The sequence below is a fragment of the Thamnophis sirtalis genome, unplaced genomic scaffold, assembly GCF_051295495.1.
Source record: "Thamnophis sirtalis isolate CommonGarterSnake01/CBP01778 unplaced genomic scaffold, rThaSir2_p1.2 scaffold_10, whole genome shotgun sequence".
NCBI classification, from domain to species: domain Eukaryota; kingdom Metazoa; phylum Chordata; class Lepidosauria; order Squamata; family Natricidae; genus Thamnophis; species Thamnophis sirtalis.
The window spans coordinates 12,781,872-12,806,030 of NW_028261390.1; the positions used below are offsets into that span (position 1 = coordinate 12,781,872).

The 24,159-nt window shown below is 43.0% G+C and overlaps 1 protein-coding gene across 3 annotated transcripts in view; it reads right to left on the minus strand.

The window, feature by feature from the left end:
* Window positions 1-10,566: 10,566 nt before the first annotated feature.
* Window positions 10,567-24,159, minus strand: part of FAM13A (family with sequence similarity 13 member A) — a 161,113-nt gene continuing 147,520 nt past the window's right edge. For all 3 annotated transcript variants that reach the window (XM_087724101.1, XM_087724102.1, XM_087724103.1), the window contains 6 exons: window positions 22,945-23,028; window positions 20,469-20,564; window positions 17,974-18,057; window positions 14,744-14,940; window positions 13,795-13,896; window positions 10,567-12,120 (listed from right to left, as the gene is read on the minus strand). In XM_087724101.1, the coding sequence (XP_087580227.1) occupies window positions 11,994-12,120; window positions 13,795-13,896; window positions 14,744-14,940; window positions 17,974-18,057; window positions 20,469-20,564; window positions 22,945-23,028 (690 nt within the window). In that variant the 3' untranslated portion in view covers window positions 10,567-11,993. The remainder of the gene's footprint in view (window positions 12,121-13,794; window positions 13,897-14,743; window positions 14,941-17,973; window positions 18,058-20,468; window positions 20,565-22,944; window positions 23,029-24,159) is intronic.

The following is a 24,159-nucleotide window of genomic DNA, read 5'->3' on the forward strand; positions in this document are numbered from 1 at the left end:
TGGTTGGCATGGAGCTGCTGTACTTGTGTACCTTTTAATTTAACCATGTTTTGCACTTTCCCTCATGAAAAGCTTTAACCAAGCATTAAAGGGTCACTTTGCTATTTGGGGAGCCAACGGGCCTCTTTTTACTGCAACTTTGAAAGGACTTTATTAAATGCTTATTTTGTATGTGTGTGTACATAGCTCGATATTATGCAATAAATGGAATGTTTCCTTCAGGCTTTATACTGCTTTCATGATGCTTCAAGAAGAAAATAAGTTCTCGGTGTTACGAAGGAATGTTAAATAATAGAACTAATAGGGGTGTGTTTTTCTACCAGCACTGATATGTGCCACGAGAGATGAAGGTGAGATCTGTGAGGGAAAGGAGAGTGCGTTTTTTAACATCCTTTTCTTTTACTTTCAGATTTTGTGTTTGTTTGTTTTAAACTTCTGAGGTAACGGATTAAGAACACAGCCAGTGGTGGGATTCAAATTATTTTACTACCAGTTCTGTGGGTGTGGCTTGGTGGGCATGGGGGTGTGGCTTGGTGGGCATGGAAGGGGAAGGATACTGTAAAATCTCCATTCCCTCCCCACTCCAGGGGAAGGATACTGCAAAATCCCCATTCCCTCCCAATCAGCTGGGACTCGGGAGGCAGAGAATAGATGGGGGCGAGGCCAGCCAGAGATGGCATTTGCCGGTTCTCCAAACTACTCAAAATTCCCACTATCGGTTCTCCAGAACTGGTCAGAACCTGCTGAATACCACCTCTGGACACAGCCCTTAAGCTTTCTACACACAAGTTACTGGTAAGGATACTTTTGCAGGCTTTCAACTGTCGGGATTTCAGAAAATCCAAAATTCATTTTTAGATTCTACACTTCCAGTGCATATTTGGAGCTAATTATTGCTCTTTTTTTGCTTTTGCCTTTAGTATAATGGAGCTGGAAGGGACCTTGGAGGTCTTCTAGTCCAATCCACAGCTCAGGCAGGAAATCCTATACTATTTCAGACAGATGGTTGTCATTTTTTTTTTTAAAGCTTCCAGTGATGGAGCACCAACAACATCTGATGGCAAGACGTTCCACTGGTTAATTGTTCCTACTGTCAGGAAATTTCTCCTTGGTTCTAAGTTGCTTCTCTCCTTCATTAGTTTCCACCCATTGCTTCTTGTCCTGCCCTCAGGTGCTTTGGAGAATAGGTTGACACTCCCTCCCCTCTTCTTTGTGGCAGGCCCTTAGATAGTGGAACACGGCTATCGTGTCCGAACTAGTTGAATTGGTCTCAGATTAAAATCATTAAGCCTTTCTTCCTCCCATGTGCTGACTGGGACTTTTGGATGTTAATGTCCAATGGAACTGCAGAAAATTAGGTTGGGGAAACTGAGATATGCATTAGCAATAGCACTTAGACTTCTATACAGCTTCACAGTGCTTTGCAGCCCTATCTAAGCGGTTTACAGAGCCAACATATTGCCCCCAACAATCTGGGTCCTAGTTTTACTGACCTCGGGAAGCTGAGGTCAACCTTGAGTCGGTTAGGATCGAACTGTTGACAGTCAGTAGAATTAGCCTGCAGTACTTCATTCTAACCACTGTGCCACCACGGCTCTTAGAAGACTTTAACACGGTGACCTTCATTTGTGGAACCAGAAAAATACCCATTTTGGCAGAAAGGAACATCACATGTTTTTTTAGTCTCTTTCCAAGGCAGATTTCAGCTCTACTAATCCCTGAATGACATGCCAGCATTATTGAGAGAAATTTTAACCTCTCTTTCCCTGTTGAGCACCAGTGCTGGGAAGCACACAATAATCCCAAGAAACGCTCTTACCATTTTCCCGTAATACCTCAAAGCTTTCATTTCTGGCAGGATTTACTTTTGGAAACACAATGGGTATCTGTTGGATGGTTGCAACTAAGCTTCTCCAGGATACAAAACACCCATCTGAGCGTTGATTTGTGAGATTATATCACACAGATCAACAACCCAAGCAAAAGTCAGCAAAGTTGTGAAAAATTGAGGGACTTTGCCATAACATCATTTCTAGTTCCAATTTTCTATCCCAGCAGAGCAGAACACCACACCACATATACACAGAAGTGACTCCTGCGTGTGCAAAATGGTGCAACTGGTACGGTGCAATGGGGCCTGGCATCTACCACATGAACGCACACAGCACGCATGCACATGTGCACAGCACACGCATGTGTCCTTACCTCCTGGGGCACTCATTGATTAATTTTAAATTTATCAGACTTCTGACTCTGCAAAAAAACCACCCTACTTGGAACAATCTATATCCTTCGACGTTACCTTAACAGTTCCTATGTCCTTGGTTAGGACTCGAGCTGTTGAGCTACCAACCAAAGGCTGTGAATCTCACCAAAGATTAACCAAATAACAACAACAACAACAACAACAACAACAGGCTGATTATTTAAAAGAAAGTCAAGAACATCTATTAATCGAAGTAAAAAACAAAAATCTACTGAAGGCCCAACAGACGAAACAAGAATACAGAAAAGATGTGATAAAATCAAGAATGGAGAGTTGGCAGAACAAAGCACTGCATGGCCAATTTCTGGAAAAAATAAAAGATAAAGTGGACAGTGAACAAACTTGGTTATGGTTAACAACAGGTACATTAAAGAAAGAAACAGAGTCACTAATCCTGGCTGCGCAAGAATAAGCTATCCGCACCAATGCCATTAAGGCCAAAATCGAAAAATCCTCTGATGATGCCAAATGCAGACTTTGCAAAGAAGCTGATGAAACTGTTGATCACATACTCAGCTGCTGTAAAAAAATCGCGCAGACTGATTATAAATTGCGGCACAATTCAGTAGCACAAATGATCCATTGGAATTTGTGCAAAAATTATAATATTAAAACAGCAACAAACTGGTGGGAACATCAGCCTGAAAAAGTCACCGAAAATCAGATGGTCAAGATGTTGTGGGATTTCCGTATACAAATGGACAAAATACTGGCGCATAATACACCAGACATCACACTGGTTGAGAAAAATAAGGTCACAATCATAGACATCGCAATACCAGGTGATAGCAGGGTCGCCGAGAAGGAACATGAAAAAATCGCAAAATACCAGGACTTAAAAATCGAAATTCAACGACTATGGCACAAACCAGCAGTGGTAATTCCAGTAGTAATTGGCACACTGGGTGCTATTCCAAAAGCACTGGAATTACATTTAAAACAGTTAAAAATTGACAGAATCACCATCAGTCAAATGCAAAAAGCTGCACTGCTTGGATCTGCACGCATATTACGAAAATACATTACGACGTCCTAGGCCCCTGGGTGGGGCCCGACTAGTAATCAATGCCAAATCCGGCGAAACAACTGGCCACTGTGATACAATTCTGTTGTTGCGATAATAATAATATTCTTTATTAGCCAGGTGTGATTGGATACACAAGGGATTTATTTCCTGTGCTTAAGCTCACAGTGTACATATAAAGAGCAAGTCATAGGTCATAGATCATAAATCATAAGCTGCAAACAACAACTGATAAATCATAAGAAACCAATAAAAGATAGTACGAAAGATGAGAAGATGGAAAAGATGAGAAATGAGTCAGATGAACTGCTGTGATCTACTATTTTTGTGGCTGGCTTTAAAGAGGACAGCTTTAGCTACAAAATACAATGATAACTCAAAAGTAAAGTAATTCCTGTATGATTTAGCCTCCGAGCATGCAGAACTCCGAGGAAGGCAGGTGCATAAGCTTTGTGGTTTGACATTGGCCAATTGGAAAAGTTAAGCAGGCTCAGATCTGTTTACTGCCTGAGTGAAAGCCCATGAGAAATTGGGGGCTGCAAGCTATGTTGGGAATTTGGGGAAAGTTCCAGAAAGAAGGCGGCATCCGGCTTTTCAGTTCTGTTGCTAAGAAAACCCCAGGAGTTCTAGATTTACAACAGTTCGTTTAGTGACATTTCGAAAATACAATGTCACTGAAAAAAGTGACATGACCATTTTTCACACTTACGATGGTTGTGGCATCTCCCCTGGTTACATGATCAAAATTCAGATGCTTGCCAACCGACCCATATTTATGATGGTTGCAGTGTCCTGGGGCTAAGTAAGGGGGATACTTAGTGATTTATTTATTCCCTCTGTTTGCTGCGAATCTTTCAGAACTCTTAATGGCTTACAGGAATGGAAAATGTACCATGGAGAAATTTCAAAGTCCATCGTCGTGTTTCCAAACTAATCCCATCCACCTCAAATAACTGAAAACAGAAACCAATGCAAATACTGAACTGACAGTGTTAATATAGTGCAGTGTTTCTCAACCTCGGCCACTTGAAGATGTCCGGACTTCAACTCCCAGAATTCCCCAGCCAGCGAATGCATCTTCAAGTGGCCGAGGTTGAGAAACACTGATACAGTGGCTACAATCATTCTTAAAAGCCCCATGAGTTTCCGGAAAGGCTATTTACCAAAGGTGGAAATTCACTCTAAGGAGATCTTGGGCTCCAGTGTTGGTAATAATAGGACTGAAGTGAACCAAGGGATTGACAAGACAGGAGTGCCTGAGGTAGATTTAACAGCTTTATTCCAAACAGAGAAGCAACGATAACAAGAAAGTAGCGATTCAGCACCTCGGCCTGCTTGACAGCTATTTATATGGAGCTGTCAAGCAGGGCGACCAATAGGCACGCTTCTGACAGCCCGCGCTCAGCCAGCCGCGCCTTAGCCAATCAGGCGCGGCTTGGCTGTTGCCGGCTGTCAGTCGTAAGTGCGAGGACTAAACAAGGACTGTGCCAGAGGTGGGTTCCAGCTGTTGCTACTGCCAGTTCACTCAGGGACGCGCTGCGTGCACATGCGCAGTACTTAAAAAATTGCTTCTGCAGATGCGCAGAAGCAAAAAAACAAGATGGTGGTGCCTACAGCTCTGCTGAGAGAAGCAGTTCAGGGGCGTGGCAGGCCGAATTACTACCTACTCGGCCGAACCGGTCCAAAGTGGTAGGAAACCCACCTCTGAACTGTGCTCAGTTCTCCTCACCCTACCACAGGAGTAGGGATGGGCCGCTATGGGTTTGCCCAGGTTTGGGAGAACCCATAACTAACGTTATGGCTGGTTGACGGAGAACCGAACATTTTGTACTCACTCTAAACTAGAAAACAGACAGATGGAGGATTATAAATTCCTTTGAGAAGTACTGGGGGCCCCTTCCATTGTTAGCAAGGATTTATGGAGACATTCACTCGAAAATAGTTTATTTCTTTCTTCCATACAAAATACCATCATGTACGAAAATGCACACATATAGTTTTGTCAATCAGTTTGCATTTTGAAAAAAATTGCGGTGAATGAAATGTTAATTTTATCGTGATGTAAACATAGAACGGTGTCCATTAAGTCCCACCAGGGGGATAAAGTAAATGATCATTCAGAGACCCACAAAAAATGTAGCGTTATATCCGAAACCACAGATGCCTTTTGACAAAGGGATTTTCTACAACTGGATGATTAAAGAATGATTGGCTTTTAACTTTTCTACGGTAATTGAGGCGGTTTGTATGTCTAAAATAAAAAGGCACACATATACTATGGAATCTCTTTGGTACATGGTTTGTCAAAAATTACTGGGAACTGCAGAGTAAGGGATGGTTTTCTCTTCTCAACAGTCTGTATACAGAATATCTTCAGGAGCCTGCTCCAAGTACAATTAGATCTTTCAATATACATAGATGTAGACTAGTGAAGTATCAAAGCATGCATGCATGCCTACAGATCGTTGAACAGACACACACAAAAAAGACAACTTTGAAAATGTTTTTCAGCCACTGTTGAACACCTTAGCAATACTATTGAATTGTTCCACAGAATGGAAAATAACTTTTTATAAGGAAAAAACAAACAAACGGAACGCACCCACTTTATACTGAAGTTTTCAGGCCTATGGACCTCTCCTGTTATGAGTTATTTTGCCATGGCAAAATTTCTTACAACCTGTAGGATAACTACTAATAAGAATACTAGGGAAGGATTTGCTCGGAGTACCTTCTATTGTGTTTTAAAATGGTAATTACGGGGTGCTTTAAAAATATTTTGTGGCCCTTCAGAAGAGAAGCAGAAACATAATTTGATCAGGGCATAGTGGCTTCTTTAAAAAAAAGAAAGACAGCACCAGGGGTGGGCTGCTAGGAGTTTGCAGGGGTTCGGGAGAACATCTAGCTAAAATTCTGTGCAGTTCAGAGAACCCCCAAATTCCACTCCTGGCTGGCCCCTCCCCTCTCCGGAGTCCCCACGTGGCCCGTTTTGGATGCAGGTAAGTGCAGGGCGCGTGGGGAGGCTCGGGGAGGGTGCAAAATGGGCCTAATGGACGTTCGGGTGCGTTTCCAGCCACCAGAGGGCCTCCGGAGCCTGGGGAGACCATTTTTGCCCTCCCGGAGGCCCAAGAAGTCTCCGGAGCCTGGGGAGGGCAAAAATGCCCCCCCCCACACTGTGGTGCAGCAGGCCGACTAGGCCATGCCCACCCAGCAATTGGGCAGAGAACCCCTTGCTAAAAATTTTGAAGCCCACCCCTGGACAGCACTCTATTTATAGAATTACCATAGAAAGGGGCAATAGAGTTCCAAGGTCCCAGTTTCCCTGATTCTGCAGGATAAGTGCCAGGAAGGAAAAGTAGGAATGAAAAAAAGGCAGTTTAGCTGCCTGAATACATTTTGGAAAAAGCAATTGAACTTACATACACGCTTCTGTTCATTTGAAAGCTTAAAAATAGGCAGGGACTGTGGTAACAATCTGTGCTTTCATAAAACAATTTTAAAATAGGTAGTCCTTGACTTACGACCACAATTGAGCCCAACATTTCTGCTCTGATACAGTTGTTAAATGAGTTTTGTACCTATATCCATTTTTCGACCTTTCTTGCCAGTTAATTGAATCACTGCAGTTGTTAAATTAGCGTTAAGTGAATCTGGCTTCTTCATTCATTTTGCCCATCAGAAGATTGCAAAAGGTGGTCACATGGACCCCAGGACACTGCAACCGTCATAAATATGAGTCACTTGCCCAAGCGCTTGAATTTGGATCAGGTGACCAAGGGAACATTGCAATGGTCGTTCAGTGTGAAAAACAGGCGCTTTTTAAAATGCCGTTGTCACTTCGAACAGTCACTAAGTGAATTGTTGTAAGTTGAGGACTACCTGTACAATCATTTCTTTGCCTCAGTGGCTTGGCTAAAATGCAATCAACGTGTTTCTTTAACCAATAGTTCCATGAATCAGAAATCTCAACCAAGCAGGCAAGAAAGTCTGGACAAAAGTCAGCCTTGAGAGCTTTTTATATGTCTGCACTACAGACGTCAACATGAAATTGTTGAGAAATTATCTGTAGGCTTCTAAAGCAGGGGTCTCCAACCTACAAACTAAGAAAGGCTGAGGTACAAAGAATTGAGGCCTTTGAACTCTGGTGCTGGAGAAGACTCCTGCGAGTCCCTTGGACTGCAGGGTGATCCAACCGGTCAGTCCTAGAGGAGATCAACCCTGATGGCTCTTTAGAAGTCCAGATCCTGAAGAGGAAACTCAAATACTTTGGCCACCTAATCAGAAGGAAGGACTCACTGGAGAAGAGCCTCATGCTGGGAAATATTGAAGGCAAAAGAAGGGGACGGCAGAGAATAAGGTGGCTGGATGGAGTCACTGAAGGAGTCGGTGTGAGCTTCAATGGACTCCAGAGGATGGTAGAGGATAGGAATGTTTTCCACGGGGTTGCAATGGGTCAGACATGACTTTGTGACTAACGAATACTCCAACCTTGGCAACTTTAAGACTTGTGGACTTCAACTGCCAGAGTTCTGCCAGTTGAAGTCCTCAAGTCTTAAAGTTGCCAAGGTTGGAGACCCGTGTTCTAGAGTATGCATCTTCCTATATAGGATTATTAAATTCTGTTGAGATGATAATTGTTCTTGCTTTATAATTGGTGGAGAGAAACCTGATCCAGATCCCAGGGCTACCCTTCATCACCAGAGCTGACCAATGGGATCCTGAGATCTCAGTGTCTTTTTCTATCCACAGGATCTTGACAAGATCCCCATTCTCAACCATGTACAGTAGTCCTCAATGTACGACCACGATTGAGCCCTAAATCTCTATTGCTAAGTGGGACTGCTGTTAAGTGAACTTTGTCCCATTTGAAGAACTGTCTTGCCTCCACTGTTACGTGAATCAGAGAAGGCCCTCCTCCGGGTGGTTGCCAGTCGGCATTGGCCAGTGGATGGAATTCGGAGAAGGCCTAATCTGTGGGATCTAATTGGTCTGTTGGAGGTAATTGGCAGCAGGCGGTCTCTCAAGTACCCAGGTCCAATACCATGAAGGGCTTTATAAGTGACGACTAGTACCTTGAAGCGTATCCGAAGACCAATAGGCAGCCAGTGCAGCTCGCGGAGGATAGGTGTAACGTGGGTGTACCGAGGTGCACCCACAATTGCTCGCGCGGCTGCATTCTGGACAAGTTGAAGTCTCCGAATGCTCTTCAAGGGCTGCCCCATGTAGAGCACGTTGCAGTAGTCCAGTCTTGAGGTCACAAGGGCACGAGTGACTGTTGCGAGGGCCTCCCAGTTCAGGTAGGGACGCATTGGTGCACCAGGCGAACCTGGGCAAATGCCCCCCTGGTCACAGCCGACAAATGATGTTCAAAAGTCAGCTGTGGGTCCAGGACTCCCAAATTGCGAACCCTGTCTGAGGGGCGTACTGTTTGACCCCCCAGCCTGAGAGATGGAATACTTGGCCAATTGGTGGGAGAGAAACACACCAGCCACTCGGTCTTATCCGGATTGAGTGCAAGCTTGTTAACCCCCATCCAGACCCTAACAGCCTCGAGGCACTGACACATCACGTCAACCGCTTCACTGAGTTGGCATGGGGCGAACAGATACAATTGTGTATCATCCGCATACTGATGATATTTTATCCCGTGCCGTCGAATGATCTCACCCAGATCACTAAAAGTAATGTTCACTAAAAGAACGGTTGTACCTTGAGGACTAACTGCATAATGCCAGCATTTTGGCCACTCCTTTCACCCAGTAGTCGCAAGAAGAATAGGGAAAGGAGTAGGAGAATCTCAAAACATGCCAAAAAATTCTTGCTGCAGATTGCTTCATTGCATGCATATAAAAAGGCAAATGGATTTGGTATTCTGGTGGTAAAATGGTAGCCTGCCTCTTGCCAACTTATCAGGAAGTCCAGCTGCCACCTAATTCAGATAGACTTTGCCACTTGACCTTTTAATTACAGACAAATTTAGCTACGGACACAAGCACATCATAAAGAAATTAAACCTCAAAAGCTTAACGAAGATTAGAAGACATGCTGGTTGCGTCATGTTTATTTTGTGTGTGGGGGAAAAGTGACTTAATTGTTCACTCAAGAGTAAGCACATCGGCAAATTACAAGCTTTTCCCTTTTAATTCTGGGAATAATTTTCTATCTGCAAAAGTTTCATTGTTAATCTTCGTTTTAAAATGGAGGCTTGCATATCGTTTTAGCACCTTGCGATGCCTAATTATTCAAAAGACAAGGAGCAGACACCTCAACATCGTTTTGACTTAAGCTGTTATCACTTGATATGTTTCCGACTAAAGTCTTAATCTAGACACTGAAAATAAAAATTAAAAAAATAAGTCAGTTTTCATCTTTCTTTTCACACAAACAGTAATTTTGGGAGAGGTCATGTTAAAAATAAAAGTATGAAAATAATTACCCCTGTTAATTCTCATACTTAGCTCATCTCAGTGAAGTCATGAAATATTTGGGGTTAATATATAGTGTTATCCTGAGCAGCGTGGTGGCCTAGTGGTAAAGATGCTTGCCTTCCATTTGGAAGGTTGAGAGTTCAATCCTGCACAGTGGCAGATATTTCTTTCCTACGGCACAAAGCAAAAATAAATGCTGTGAACTTTGCATGGCATCAGGAAGGGCATCCGGCCAGTAAATGCTCAGCTTCATCCAGTCACCCTGAATTAAAGGATCACAGGGTTGTAAAAAGGAAACTTTATATAGAGTTATGCTAAAGCACTTATTATTAGAGCACAAAGTGTTTCCTTTGGTTCTTCATTTGAAGTGTATTTGCTTTCACAAGCAGCTTATTATGTGCCACAATAGGCTAATTGTTGAGAAAAAAACAAGTCTAAAGCTACTTTAAGCTGAGAGAATTAGATTTTAGAATCTTTAGCTATATTTCTTCATTCATTTGGGTCCAACATTTCAATTATTTTGGTTGGTTGGTTGAGCATTAAATTAATCGTTTTGGATTTGATAATTATATTTTTAACATGATTTTTCGAGGTGGAAATCATTTCTGTTAAATGCTGATATTATTCATTGTATCAAGCACACGTGTAAGGATTTCCTAATGCTGGTGCTTCGAAAGGAATGCATCTATAAACACACTTTCCAATCAGCTGCCTATTTGTCTAGGCAAATTTTAAGGTTTTTAAGACATATTTTTCCTTCCTTTAAAAATGGCATAACAGAAAAGTCAGGTAGATGAAATGTTTTTTTTCTCCTTTATTTAGGTACAGATTTGGTTACTTTTCTTAAAAAAAAAATCTGTTTTCCATTTTCTAAAAAAATATAAGTTTCTTTCTAAAGTGCATTGTTCTACGATCTACCATTTTGCTCAAGAGATTTGAAAGTATACACCAACGTCAAAGCCATACAGAGCTTCAACTAAACATGAACGGGAAATATTTTTTTGCCCAAGATCAGTACCACATCCACCTCATTTGGGTTACAAAAATTATAAGGGTATGAGACAAACGGGCATTGTCATTCATTTCATTTTAAAAGTCCACATTTTGATGCTTTCTAAGCCTATGGAAACCTTTTGCATGAAATCAGCTTGTTGAAAAACCTCGGCGCATTTTGCCCCAGTAATGTGCAAGAGAAAATTCTCAGAACTATGGGCATCAATAAAGTGGATTCCATTACGATCGGACACAAATCAAGAGCAGATTGTGGGAAACGCCATTCTTGCAGAAGAAAACTCCAGTGACAATGTTCTGCTTTTCGAGGACACTTGTCCATTATTCCCGATCTTCACATCAAGGACAAAGATAAAACATTATAAACCCTTCCCAGACATTGTCTGAAATCCATTATATTATGGGTTATATCAGAATACCTTGGCTACCAAGATCACCCCATTCCTTTTCCTACTCTTGTGTAGGGTCCCGTCAACCAAACCCAATTTCTCCAAGGTCCACTTCCACAATGTTTTCTGTCCTCCAGGTCGAACGGATGTAGGAGTTGTGTAATAACATTTCTGAAAAGCTCGTTAGTAAGAAAGTGTATTTTCGTTTTTATATATTTATATATATAAAAATAAAGCAGCTGTATTGAAAGCCAAGGCAGTCCACACTTAACAGTTCTCCACCAATTGGCAATTCCACTTTCAGTTGGAGGATGTTAAGAGAAGAATTACGTACCACCAATAACAACGAAAAACCCTGCGCTCAAAAGATGAGATTTTTCAAGAGGGACCCTACCAACCCTCTCCAAATGGTCTCAGAACATACATCCCATTATTAGAACAGACCTGATTGCTTTTATTGGTCTGAAAATTACAGGCTATTATTTGGAGATTCGTGAGAACTTGTAACTGGATCACCTTCCTTACACTGATGCTCCAAAGAAGATCAAAGTTGAGGTCTCTTTGTTTTGTCGTTGTTTTAGTCCAAGCAACTGCAGGCCACCAACGGATGAAAAGCAAAAGGAAACTTGGGAAGCGGTGTCGTTTTAGTGGGCCAACCCCCATTCTGGTCTTGCCAGTCCTGATAGTAGGACAGGTCACGAGTCTGTGACAAGAGATGCAGGACCATCCCTCCTTCACACTGCCACCTTCTGCCCACGACAGTCAAGGAGAGCCACTAAAGCCCTTCGTGGTAGTACAGCTTCTTGCTGAGTTCTTTTGTGTTATTTGGCTGCATCGACGTCTTAACGTTAGTGGCAAATCCAGCGTAGCTTTTATTACATGATCTTGGAACTTAAATCTCTTTTGCTGATGAGGACTTCTAGCAGCCTCAGCTTGGCCTTAACTTGCTTGTATTCGTTATATTCTTCAGCCATGGGAAGCCGGTCTTCTTTCTGGACATTTCTGAAAAAGCACAACCAGATGAAACACATCAGCTTCCTGTATAGGATCATGTCCTTTAAAGGGACACTTTTCACCTTTTGGAATTGGAGAGAAACAGAAGGCTAAACTTAGCATGTCCTGGTTGGGGAAGGGGGAAAACGCTTTAGGGCAATGATGGCTAACCTTACCTGCACCCATAATGCAATGCTCGTGCGACACCGCCCTGCACGCCCCACCCCTTGTGCATCCGCGCGCTCCCCCCACCTCCCCGTGCATGTGTGCGCAACACCCCCCCCCCAGCACCCCGTTTTTGGCTTAGCAGGCCTCCATTGAGCTTCCTGGGACCAAAAATGGGCCATAAGGGGGTGCCACCCCCCACACATGCGTGTGCACCCCCACACATGTGCAGAAGAGACCCCAAAATCTGGCGGGAGGGCTGTGTGCTTGTGCGGTGGAACTGAGCTGCAGCAAAGGCTCGTGTGTCCGCAGAGCAGGCTCTGGGTGCCACCTGTGGCATGCGTGCCACGGGTTTGCCATCATGGCTTTAGGGAATTTTACAAAAAGGAAAATTCAAGTGTGTGTCCAATCCCTTAGTGAAAGGAAGTAGAGGTAGTCCTTGAATCACAACCATTCGTTTCGTGATTGTTCAAATTTACAATGCGATGCCACTGAAAAAAGGGACTTGAAACAATTTTTCACACTTATGATCATTGCAACGCCCCCATAGTCACATGATCAAAGGGCGGACACTTGGCAACCTGTTCAAATTTGTGATGGTTGCAGTGGCCCAGCATTACGTGACCATCTTTTGTGACCTTCTGACAAGCCAAATCAACGGGGAGGCCAGATTCACTTAACAACTGTGTTACTAATTTAACAACTGCAGGGATTCACTTAACAGCTGTGGCAAGAAAGATTGTAAAATGGGGATAAACTTCAGTATTAAATGAATAACAGAAATGTTGGGCTCAATTGGGGTTGTAAGTGAAGGACTATCTGAAGGACTTCTGGATATTAATAACCTCTACTGCAGGGGTGTCAAACTCAAAACTTAGATGTTGTCCGCGGGACCACCCTGGAAACCGCGAAGGACCGACCTGCAGTGCCTTTGCCAGCGAAAACAGCGCTTAAAGAGCTGCTTGTGGTTCCTCATGAGTGGCGGGCAAGTATGTGCAGCTCCACTTGTGTGAGTGGCAGGTACACCTGCTGCTTGTGCAAATGGAGCGGGCACGTACATGCTTGCCTGCCGCTCGTGCAAGTGGGGATACACACGTACACACGCTCGTTGGGACTCCTGAATTAGTAAGCAGGACCTTTGCAAGAAGTTAAAAAGAATATAGCATGTAATGGTGGGTTGCAGGCGGTACGCCCCAGTACGGGCGTACCGAAGCTTGCCCAAAGCACCGGTACCGTTCCGGTACAGTGCTCCAGAGGGCCCACCCGTCCGCCTGTGCTCCCTACCTGTCTTTAAACCCTTCTCAGCTTCTGCGCACTCGCATGGCACATACAGCGCCTGCGCGACACTCCGCTGAGCAGCTGGAGTGTCGCAGAGGCGTCGCTGGATGGTAAGATGCACTGTACACGTTCATGTGGAGGACGCCGTACCAGTTGCAACGGGATCCGGAAACTACCACTGATAGCATGCAATATTAACTAGTCCAGGATGGGGGTAATAAAAAAAGGATATCAAGTTACCTTCCGTTTTGTCGGAAAAAATTGTCTTCAAAATCTCTCAATTTTTTCCTGATCCTCTTTTTATCTTCCCTGACTTCTTGAAGCTGCTCCACAAGTTCACGCCTACAATATGAAAGGAAAACCAGCAGCGCGATATTAGAAAAGAGACAAAAGGCCAACGAGCATGAAAATAAAGCCAGTAAAGATACATTTCTCCCAAGTATTGTTTGTGTTCGTCAGAAAACAAGAAAGTGTCTGGCTTATTCTTTAAAAAATAAAACTTCTAGGTTTCCAGAGTGAACATAGCAAAGGGCTTTATATTTTAAGTCTATTAAATTATCATACTGAAGCCTATGGAGTTTGAGACTTCAGTAGCTTAATTCTCAATGTGATAGTTCACTTAACTTCCCCAATTCCAATTAGCTAACTTAACCAGTACCTGTTGGATTATATAAAGTTAATCATACTTGACTAAATGCAAACAATTTAAAACTGAATGAAATTCAGTTTACTTGAAATTCTATTCTATTCTATTCTATTCTATTCCATTCCATTCCATTCCATTCCATTCCATTCCATTCCATTCCATTCCACTGTTGCAACATTTTCCCTATTTTTCAGGGGGAAATGTCAGGTATTCCATTTTCTTGCTGCAACACACTGCAATGAGTCAATTTTGAACAGGAAACCGGCTGACTTCACAGAGTGCAAAGGCCAATGCATAGAAATTGCAGTTCAGAGCTTTTTTCAATTCTGCCCCCTGCATGAGATGTGAGGGAGGGGACTTCCACAAGGACGCTGTCTACTCCCTCCCTCTCAAGAAAAAACTGAAATGCAACCTTTGGCTGAGTGGTCAATAAACGGCAAGGATTTCACCACATATCACTGTGAAAGTTTAGTTAACATCTCAGCCAATAAAAAGAAAACTATACCCAGAACATGGAATTGATTTACTAAAAATCTGACATACATAGAAGCAGCATGAAGGTTGGACAAGCCCCTGTCCTGGCTACTTCTCGAAGGGTTCCTATCATCCACTGGAGAAATGAAACCATCGACGTCATCTTCTAGTTGGTCCAAAAAACTTCGTACGCTTAAGTCAGATTTTACGGTGACTGTCAAATCAGGCTTCACATTGCTGTCATCCTCAGATCCATCCTCTTCTTCCTGGGGAGAGATTTTGATTTCAATTGTTATTAGCTTCTGGTAGGGGGCACATTATCCAAACGGTTCACATTTTAAAAAAATATGGACCAAATACTTTCAAACACAGCATGGGAAAGAGCAATCGACCTGTTGCAATCCTGTGAATGCTTCTTTAGCTTGCTTTCTAAATAGCCGGGATTGTCGGAACCAAGAGGAAAGCTGGCATACAGAAATATACAGTGAACGTGGCTAAGATTTGCAAAGGAGCTAGTAGGCCGATATAGAGGACAGCGGGCATGGAAGGGTGGTGGTAGTGTGCTATGGGGCAGGGGCCTCCAACCTTGGCAACTTTAAGCCTAGAGGACTTCAACTCAGGGGTGAAATCCTCCTGGTTCAGCCGAACTGGTAGGGACAATTGCCCTTGGTTCTGTGAACTGGTAATAATAATAAAAAAGAGCTTCCGAGAATCGCAAAGCATTTTTCCTGCCAGTTCAGCCAAACCAGCAGGGGAAAAATGTTTTAAAAAGTGAAAAAAAGCTGGCCACGCCCACCCAGTCACATGACATCCCCCCCACCCCCAAAGCCATGCCCACAGAACCGGTGGGAAATAAAATTAGATTTCACCATTGCTTCCACTCCTAAAATTCTGGGAGTTAAAGTCCTCCAGGCTTAAAGTTGCCAAGCTTGGAGACCCCCTGCTCTGGAGGATATCGTCACGGAGAGTCGGGCACGACTTAGCAACTGAACAACAACAAAAACGCACTAACGTTGACCAGACCTCCCCCCCCCATTCTAAAGGATGTACCAATGTTTTATTTTCTTTTGCCAGCTGGAATCCAGCAAGTGAAAAGACCACAGCACTTAAGACAGCACCCAAAATATACCTTCCGTTTGGGTTAACTGAACCTAGTATTTATACTGTGGCCACATTTAATTGTCAAATAATCTATTTCTAGGAACAGGACAATGCCATAAAGACAGTAGATGTTACCATCCCCAAATAGCACATAGGAGACCCTGAACTCAGGAAGTATTTTAGGGAACTAGGATTTATTCATCTAGACAATAGGCATTGCCTATTCTGCTCTTCCCAATTTAGACACTCTCTGGCTGGATAGATTTTAATTCTCGTAAGTCTACACCCAGTATGTCCACTGTGGAAAATTCTGAAGGGCCCACATTTGGAGGACATCCGTGTTGGAGAAGAATGGTTTACTTGACATAGTAATGGCTGTCTTAGGACTTGGGCTATTTCTGCTGCTTTTAATCCTTTTAGCTCAGGGGTGTCAAACGCGCATTGTCACGTCGTTATGTGACGTATCACGAGTCCCCCCCCCTTCACTAAAACGTGGGTGTGGCCAGTGTGTGATGCATCCAGGCTGCTGGGTGGAAGTTTGACACCCCTGTTTTAGCTGAACATAAATCTGGAACCTTGTATGAGTAAAGCGACTATTTTGCTACTTTTACCACTTACTGAATTGAATGTCTGGCATAAGAAGCAGAAGGTTCCTGAAACTGACAAATTGTGGTTGTTACGCCAAGTAACTTTTGCATTACGCTACTCCAAAACTGGGGAAGGGAAAGGACAACATAACAATTTATACTATCTTATTGCCAGAATATGTCCTTTTGCAGTGGGCAAATGAGGTTAGACAGAACTGCAAGAGCATGAAGATTAAAAAAAAATGATATTAGAACTTTCAGAACATTCTTCTAGATCAGGGGTGTCAAACACAAACCTGCAATGTGGTCAGATCCGGCTTATGGGGCTGTCTTGGAAAATGTAAGGGGCTGGCCCACGACACTTCGGCCAGGTCTACCAGAGGTGGGTTCCTACCAGTTCACACCTATTCAGTAGAACCGGTTCATCAAATCTACCGAACTGGTTAGAAGAGGTTCCACCAGTGGACCCGGAAAGCAGGCCACACCTACAGAAGAGGTTCCCAAAATTTTTGAAACCCACCACTGGTCCTTGGATATGATTATTCTACACTATCATGCTCATATTTATAAAACTCAGTGCCTCTGTGAAAGGTAAGGATGACTACTGCGTTTGTGGTGCAATCAGAACATTGTGTGTGTTGAAGTTGTTTTAAAGCAAACCAAAGATGCCTTTTAAAAAACAAGTTTAGATCATATTCTTATGCATGCCAGTGCTGTGTGTGAGGTAATTTAAGGTGGTTCTGACAAGTGTCGTTGGCATCTTCATATCCGGTCACATGGGCGGCAAGCCACTCCCACAATGGAGGCCACACCCACAGAGTAGGTTCGAACAATTTTTGAAACCCACCACTGAGGTCTACCCAATGCGAAGAGGAAACATTGGGCCTGTGTGGCTTTGGCCCAGGATACCCAGTGCGAATAGAAAACATGCCAGTAGTTTGGGAAGTAGCATCAAACTGGCCATGCCCAGTCGGCCACACCCAATGAGTGGTGTCAAGCTGGCCACACCCACCCAGTCAGCCATGCCTGCCCGGCCCTCCAAGGCCAACCACAGCCCTGATGTGGCCCTTCCAAGAAATTGAGTTTGACACCCCTGTTCTAGACAAACTTGGGTCTTGCATCATTTACATAGATTAAAAGTCTAGAGAAATTGTAATGTTGCAGTATATCACTAAATAAAATAATTTTCTAAATCAGACTGTATTAGTTGATCTCTACCTTCTATGGGTGGGGTGATTTTAGAAATCCAGGAACTAGGATACAAAACTGTTATATCGGAAAGTACGTTCTAAAAGCAGTAATTGGAATGTGGGCAAACTGAGAAAAACAGCTGTTGCTTTTGCTGTGAGGTCCTTGGTGCACTGAGGGTGTTACCTAGTTTGGTAATGAAACGTCGGCATGAAAACAACCCAGCTCAGAGCGCACCAAGGACCCCTCCAGTTCAACCCTGAGCTGCAGTTATTCCAATCTATTGATTTTGCTTCCTAGAAACATGGAGATGAAGGAAAAGCATTATTATCATCATCCCCCACAGTGGAAAAGGAGAACTGATGTAAATGGAACAAATGAATTAATGTGAGAGGGGAGAGCAAAGTCCATCTTTCAGTTTACCTTTATCTCCTTGACGAAGGAAGCAGTTTCTCCTTCAATTATTGGCTGTAGCAAAGGACTTCTCCGCTTGCTAGAGGGAGAACCCTGCAAATAGGTATTCAAATAGGTTATATTATATTACAACCTGTACTTTTTCCACTTTATTCTCTCCCCACATCCTGCAGCACATTACTGTACTTTTTTGGAGTATAAGACGCTTCTAAGTATAAGATGCACCTAGCTTTTGGGGAGGAAAACAAGGGAAAAATATCTGCCTCTGCCTCCCAGCAATTTGCCACCTTGCAACAAACAGCAAACAGAACAGATAATATATACTGTTTGTAGTGTTATATTTCAGACTATACTTGTACAGATGCTGTTAAAATTGATGTGCTTTCTGGAAGTATAGTTATTCTCTGCTATTTAAAAGAATAGCACTTGTTAAAATAATAGCACTGGGCCTCTCCAGATCAAGCATTTACAGTATTTTAAAATGCTTCTTAATTTTGTTAAGTTGTCTAGAATAATAATAAAGCAGTTTTTTAAAAAAGAAATCTAATAAATTGAACATTCTATAGGTATTTATAGTTATTGACTTACCTCCTTGCAGCAAACAGCCTGATTAGCATATGAAAAAAAAATCTGCCTCCCAGCAATTTGCCTTGTGGAGCAAACAGCAAGTTTCACTTTCAATTTCTCGATCATCAGCTGTTTCAGGCTGCAGGGATTGCTATAGCCTATTGAAGCCTCTGCAAGCCCACTGTTGACCAGAGGTAAAGAGGTAAATTGCTGGAAGGCAGAGGCCAAAACGTGGGGGCCGGTGGGTGGGTGGGGCTACATTCAGTGTATAAGACGTACCCAAATTTTCACCCTCTTTTTTTTGGGGGGGGGAGGTGCGTCTTATACTCTGAAAAATACGGTAATTCCCACATCAACACGCTAGTATGGTATCATTATTCTAGGCCAGGGGTGTCAAACTCAAGGCCTGTGGGCCGGATCCGGCCCGGGGGTGCTTAGATCTGGCCCGCGGGCCCACTCTGGAAACAGCAAAGTACCTGTCTGTGATGCCCCGGCCACTGAAAATGGAGCCCACGCTCCACCTTTAGGCCACTGCACCACTCTATCCCCTGGCAGCAGCATTTCCCAGTAAGAATTCTGTTCTAATGAACTGATTGGATGAGATATGGTTTCTTCCAGGATATCACCTATACCAGAGGTCTCCATGCCCCCAGGGTGCGGGCTACTTTCAGGCGGTTCCACCACAAAACCGCGGCCGACTAAAGCGCGCTGGACGAAACCACGTACCTGATGTCATCACAGCGCGACAAAAAAAGCACGCTGTGAGCTGTAAAGCTAAAATTAACGCGTAAACCTAAACCTAACCCCCTGAAACCTAACCCTAAACCTAACCCTTAACCTAACCCTAACGCTAACCCTTAACCTAACGCTAAACCTAACCCTAACCCTTAACCTAACCCTAAACCTAACCCTAACGCTTAACCTAACCCTAAACCTAACCCTTAACCTAACCCTAACCCTTACCTTAACGTGAATCGGCTTGCTTTAAAAGCGCTTTTTAAAGGGCCCTTTTTTCTCCGCGGTCGTATTTGTCGCGCTGCTGATGATGTCAGCGACGCGCTTTAATCGGGCGCGCTTTAGTGGACCGCGGTTTTGTCGTGCCACGCTTTCAGGCCATGAGCCATTCAGAACTGGGTTGCGGAAGTGGCAAGCACATGTGTATGTGTGTGCACCCCCACATCCATTCATTTTTACAAGGTCTTAAGGAACAAAAGCTCCTGTTTGTGAAAAATCTTACACGCTCTGTTTTCACTATGCTGCATGATCTAGGACAGAGATCCCCAGCACTGTAAGCTGAGGACATGTTTGGAATTTTAAGAACATAAAATACTGGCACCCCTTTAAGTAGAGCAAACTTGTCTCCCCACCATTCATTCTTGTCTGTATTTTTTTTTTCCCACCTGGGCAGGAGAGAATACAAAAGCTTTATTTGGAAGTATTGTTTTTATTAGAATGTAAAGTAGAAACTACTGAATGTCTCTTAAGAACTACTGAAAGAAGAGCCTCTGCTTTGCCCTGCACTAGCTTTCAATTTATTTTTGTTTTCATCAGAAGCATTTAAAAATGAGAGCCAGGAAGTCTGATAAGCACCAAGAAAGGATGAATTTCTCAGAACAGTATATCTGCTGAACAAAACTCCGCACTGGTGACAGGGAGAGCATCCGGCCCAGTAAACATTCTGCTAGCTCCATTTAATTGCCCAGACCCTGCAAGGGATTATGAGGTCGTTAAATGAAGATGATGAAATGCTGCTGCCAGGGCTGATCTGACGTAGTTGCTAGGGAAACTTGTATTTCTTTTCATAATGTGCAAGTATAAATATAATTATCTGGCTGTTACTACAGAGAAGATGTAGACTGTGAGCAACAGTGTTCTCCCTTGTCCTGCTTGCTAAGATAATTCAGGTGCAATAATCAAAACATTAGGTTTACACTCACGATAATGGGAATAGAGTTTGCCCTTGAGAGGATCTGCTTGACTAAGCGGTATCTGTCATAGAGGGGCTTCATAGTTTGCCGTTCGTGTTTTGTTACCTGAAAAAGAAGAAAATTACCTGAATCTTGGTGCTGGTGATAGGTAGGTTTTGCTAAAGCTGAACATATTTGGGTATGGGTCCAAAAGTCTCGGAAGTTGCCAGATTTCAACAAAGAGAACTATTTACCGCTAGTGATCAATCACATTTGTTACAGCATAGACTCTGTTTTCTAGGGAATGTCTTGTGAAAAAGAAAGATGATCTACCGCATTTTTCGGAGTATAAGATGCACCGGAGTATAAGACGCACCAAGATTTCGAAGATGCAAATTTAAAAAAAAAAAGAGTTTTTGCACTCTGCAGACCTCGCAAAAACGGGTCCGTTTTTTTTGTCAAAAAAAGGGCATGCATAGCCTTTAGGAGGCTTGTAGAGTGCTCCTGGGGGCTGGGCAAAAGCTAGCAAAAAATGGCCTTTTTTTGAACATGGGCCCATTTTTTGTCAAAAAAAAAAAAAAAAGCCATGCATAGCCTTTAGGAGGCTTATAGAGTGCTCCTTGGGGCTGGTTTTGCGCTCATTTTTGCCCTCCCCAGCCCCCAGGAGCACTCTGGAAGCCTCCTAAAGGCTATGCACGACCGTTTTGGTGAAGGGGGCAAGGTTTTGGCAGCCAAAAATGCTGTATTCAGTGTATAAGGTGCACCCAGATTTTCAGCCTCTTTTTTGAGGGAAAAAGGTTTGTCTTATAGTCCGAAAAATACAGTACTTTCTATTATCCCCTTTTGAAGGGTAGGGCTGGGCTACTGATAAGGAATGCGAATGTACAACAGAAACTTAATGGCATTATAATAATTCTTAGAACTGTTTCTTTCCTATTATCTCACCAGACTCCTTCATTTCTACTGCTTGGGTATGTGATTGTTTGCCCTTATTAATATTTCCTACCCAATCAAAAAAGTTAACATCTACATATGCACAATATCCAATGTGGAATTTAAGTAAAATACAACTGCAACAATGCACACTGTTGCACTTTGAATTCTTGCCTTTATCATCATCATAGTTATCTGTTTAAATGGACATTTTTATCAGTCAGATCTGTGGTTCTAAACCAGTGTTTCTCAACCTTGGCAACTTGAAGATGTCCGGACTTCAACTCCCAGAATTCCCCAGCCAGCGAATGCTGGCTGGGGAATTCTGGGAGTTGAAGTCCGGACATCTTCAAGTTGCCAAGGTTGAGAAACACTGTTCTAAACAGTTTCATTTTTACCAATCCCTTGGAAAGGAAACGTCTTTTCATCTTTCATGGTCTAAACTCATGGCCTGATCCCTACCTAACCAAACCACATCTGGTTTGGTACAGCAGCTAAACAGGACAGGTACACACTCCTGTCATGGAACTGTCACTCATGCAGCTGCAGAAAAAAACAATCACAATCAGCCTGCCTTCCACAGAACACCTGTATATTTCCTAAGTCAGAAGGAGGGCTGAGAAAATATCTACAGACTCCTCACATCCAGGATATAAACTGTTTTAACTCCTCCCCTCAGAATGCTGCTTCTGGGCATTGCAGGCCAAAATAACTAGACACAAGGTCAGTTTTTCCCTCCTTGTGGCCATCACTCTGATGAACACCTAATCCTCAAAGTCTGATGCCTTGTTTATTCACCATCTTGTACGGCTGTACATCCTTCTCATCTTCTCTACTCTTATCGGTATCCTGTTACGATTACAAATGGAAACGAATATACGTGTCCCAGGATGGAAGTGGCAGGATCCGATCTGGGTTGGTCACTGGGACCAGAGGTTTTTGTCTTCCGAGATTTCGGACTCGTGCTGGAGCCCATCTTCAAGGAACTTGTCTCTAGCAGAGTGAGTGCTGTTCTATGTGTGTTCTGTGTATGTGGCTCTTTAGATATTGATTGGGGTGTGTTGATGGCTGGCTTTTAAGGCATTAGCTGTTGTTTGCTTGTGCTGCCCAGCCCTCGCCTTCGAAGTACTTGAATCAGCACTCCTGTTGACTGACGAGGGCCCTGTTTCCCAGGCTTCAATCACTTCCATGGCTGTTTTTGTACCTGCTCGTCCAACAATCCTGGCAGCTGCAAAGTTGAATGTGTGTCCCTGTTCATAACAGTGATATTATGATTATTATTACTCTGTTTCTTTGCACGTACATTGAGAGCTTCTTCACCAGAGACAAATTCCTTGTCTGTCTAATCACACTTGGCCGAATAAAAGTATTCTAGATTATATTCTATTCTTTTAATCTAAGCACCAATTATAATTACTGTCCACAATGATATCAAGCCAGTCCTCAACATCACCGTATTGCTACTTTTCTTTGTATATTTTAATGAACGGGAACATGTTCTCACATTTAATAGCCAGACAATTGCATTTACCGAAACACTGAGCCCATTTGATACAAAAATTACTATACTTACTGGTCTTCCATGGATGCTTTCATAATAGAGGAGGGATTTCTGAAGGGCCACTTTCTCTGATGCTATCTCATCTCGAGTCATATCCTGGGTACAGGAAGGATAGACAAAAAGTAGAGGAACAGTACAGATACAGTATAGCAATAGCAATATCACTTAGACTTATTGTATTTTTTGGGGTATAAGACACATCAAGATTTTGAAGAGGCAAATTTGAAAAATACAGTTTTTGCACTCAGTAGACCTCCCAAAAATGGGTCTGGTTTTTTTTCAAAAACAAAAAAGCCATGAATAGCCTTTAGGAGGTTTATAGAATGCTTTTGGGGGGATGGGGCAAAAACGAGCAAAAAACGGTCCATTTTTTGCAAAAAACTGCCCCATTTTTTTGTAAAAAAAAAAGCATGCATAGCCTTTAGAAGGTTTATAGAGTGCTCCTGGGAGCTGGACACAAAACTGAGCAAAAAACAGCCCATTCTTTGCTCATTTCTGCCCTCCCCAGCCCCCAGGAGCTCTCTGAAAGCCTCCTACAGGCTATGATTGTCCATTTTTGTGATGGGGTGGGGTTTCGGGAGGCCAAAAATGCTGTATTCAGTGTATAAGATGCACCCAGATTTTCAGCCTCTTTTTTGAGGGAAAAAGGTGCATCTTATACTCCGAAAAATATGGTATATACCATTTTGCACAGTGCTTTACAGCCCTCTCTAAGTGATTTACAGAATCAGCATATTGTTCCCAATAATCTGGGTCCTCATTTTACCGAATTGGGAAGGATGGAAGGCTGAGTCAAACATGAGCTGGTAAGACTCGAACTGCCAAACTGCTGGCAGCTGAAGTAGAAGTAGCCTGCAGTACTGCATTCTAACCACTGCCCTAGTACGACTCATATTGTTTGAATCCTGGAGTTTTTTTATTTGCTAATCGGTGGCTATCTTGAGTCTGTTTTAAATTCCTTTATCTCTGTGCATCACCTGGAATTGCTTCTGCACAGAGGAAGCTAATGATAAATTAAATTAAGTTAATCAATACATTAATCAATATGCCCAGAATTCTACCTGGGTTGGTGTTGTTGGCAGTTTTTCTTTTTGGTTAGGTCTAAGGATGTGAAGAAAAATCTTTGAAAAATGTTCCTGGCCAGGACTTTTAAGAAGGTAGTCAAGGAAAGGATTCATTGAGTGGGTCAGTGAAAATAAGTAATACATCACTTGTAAGAATATTTTA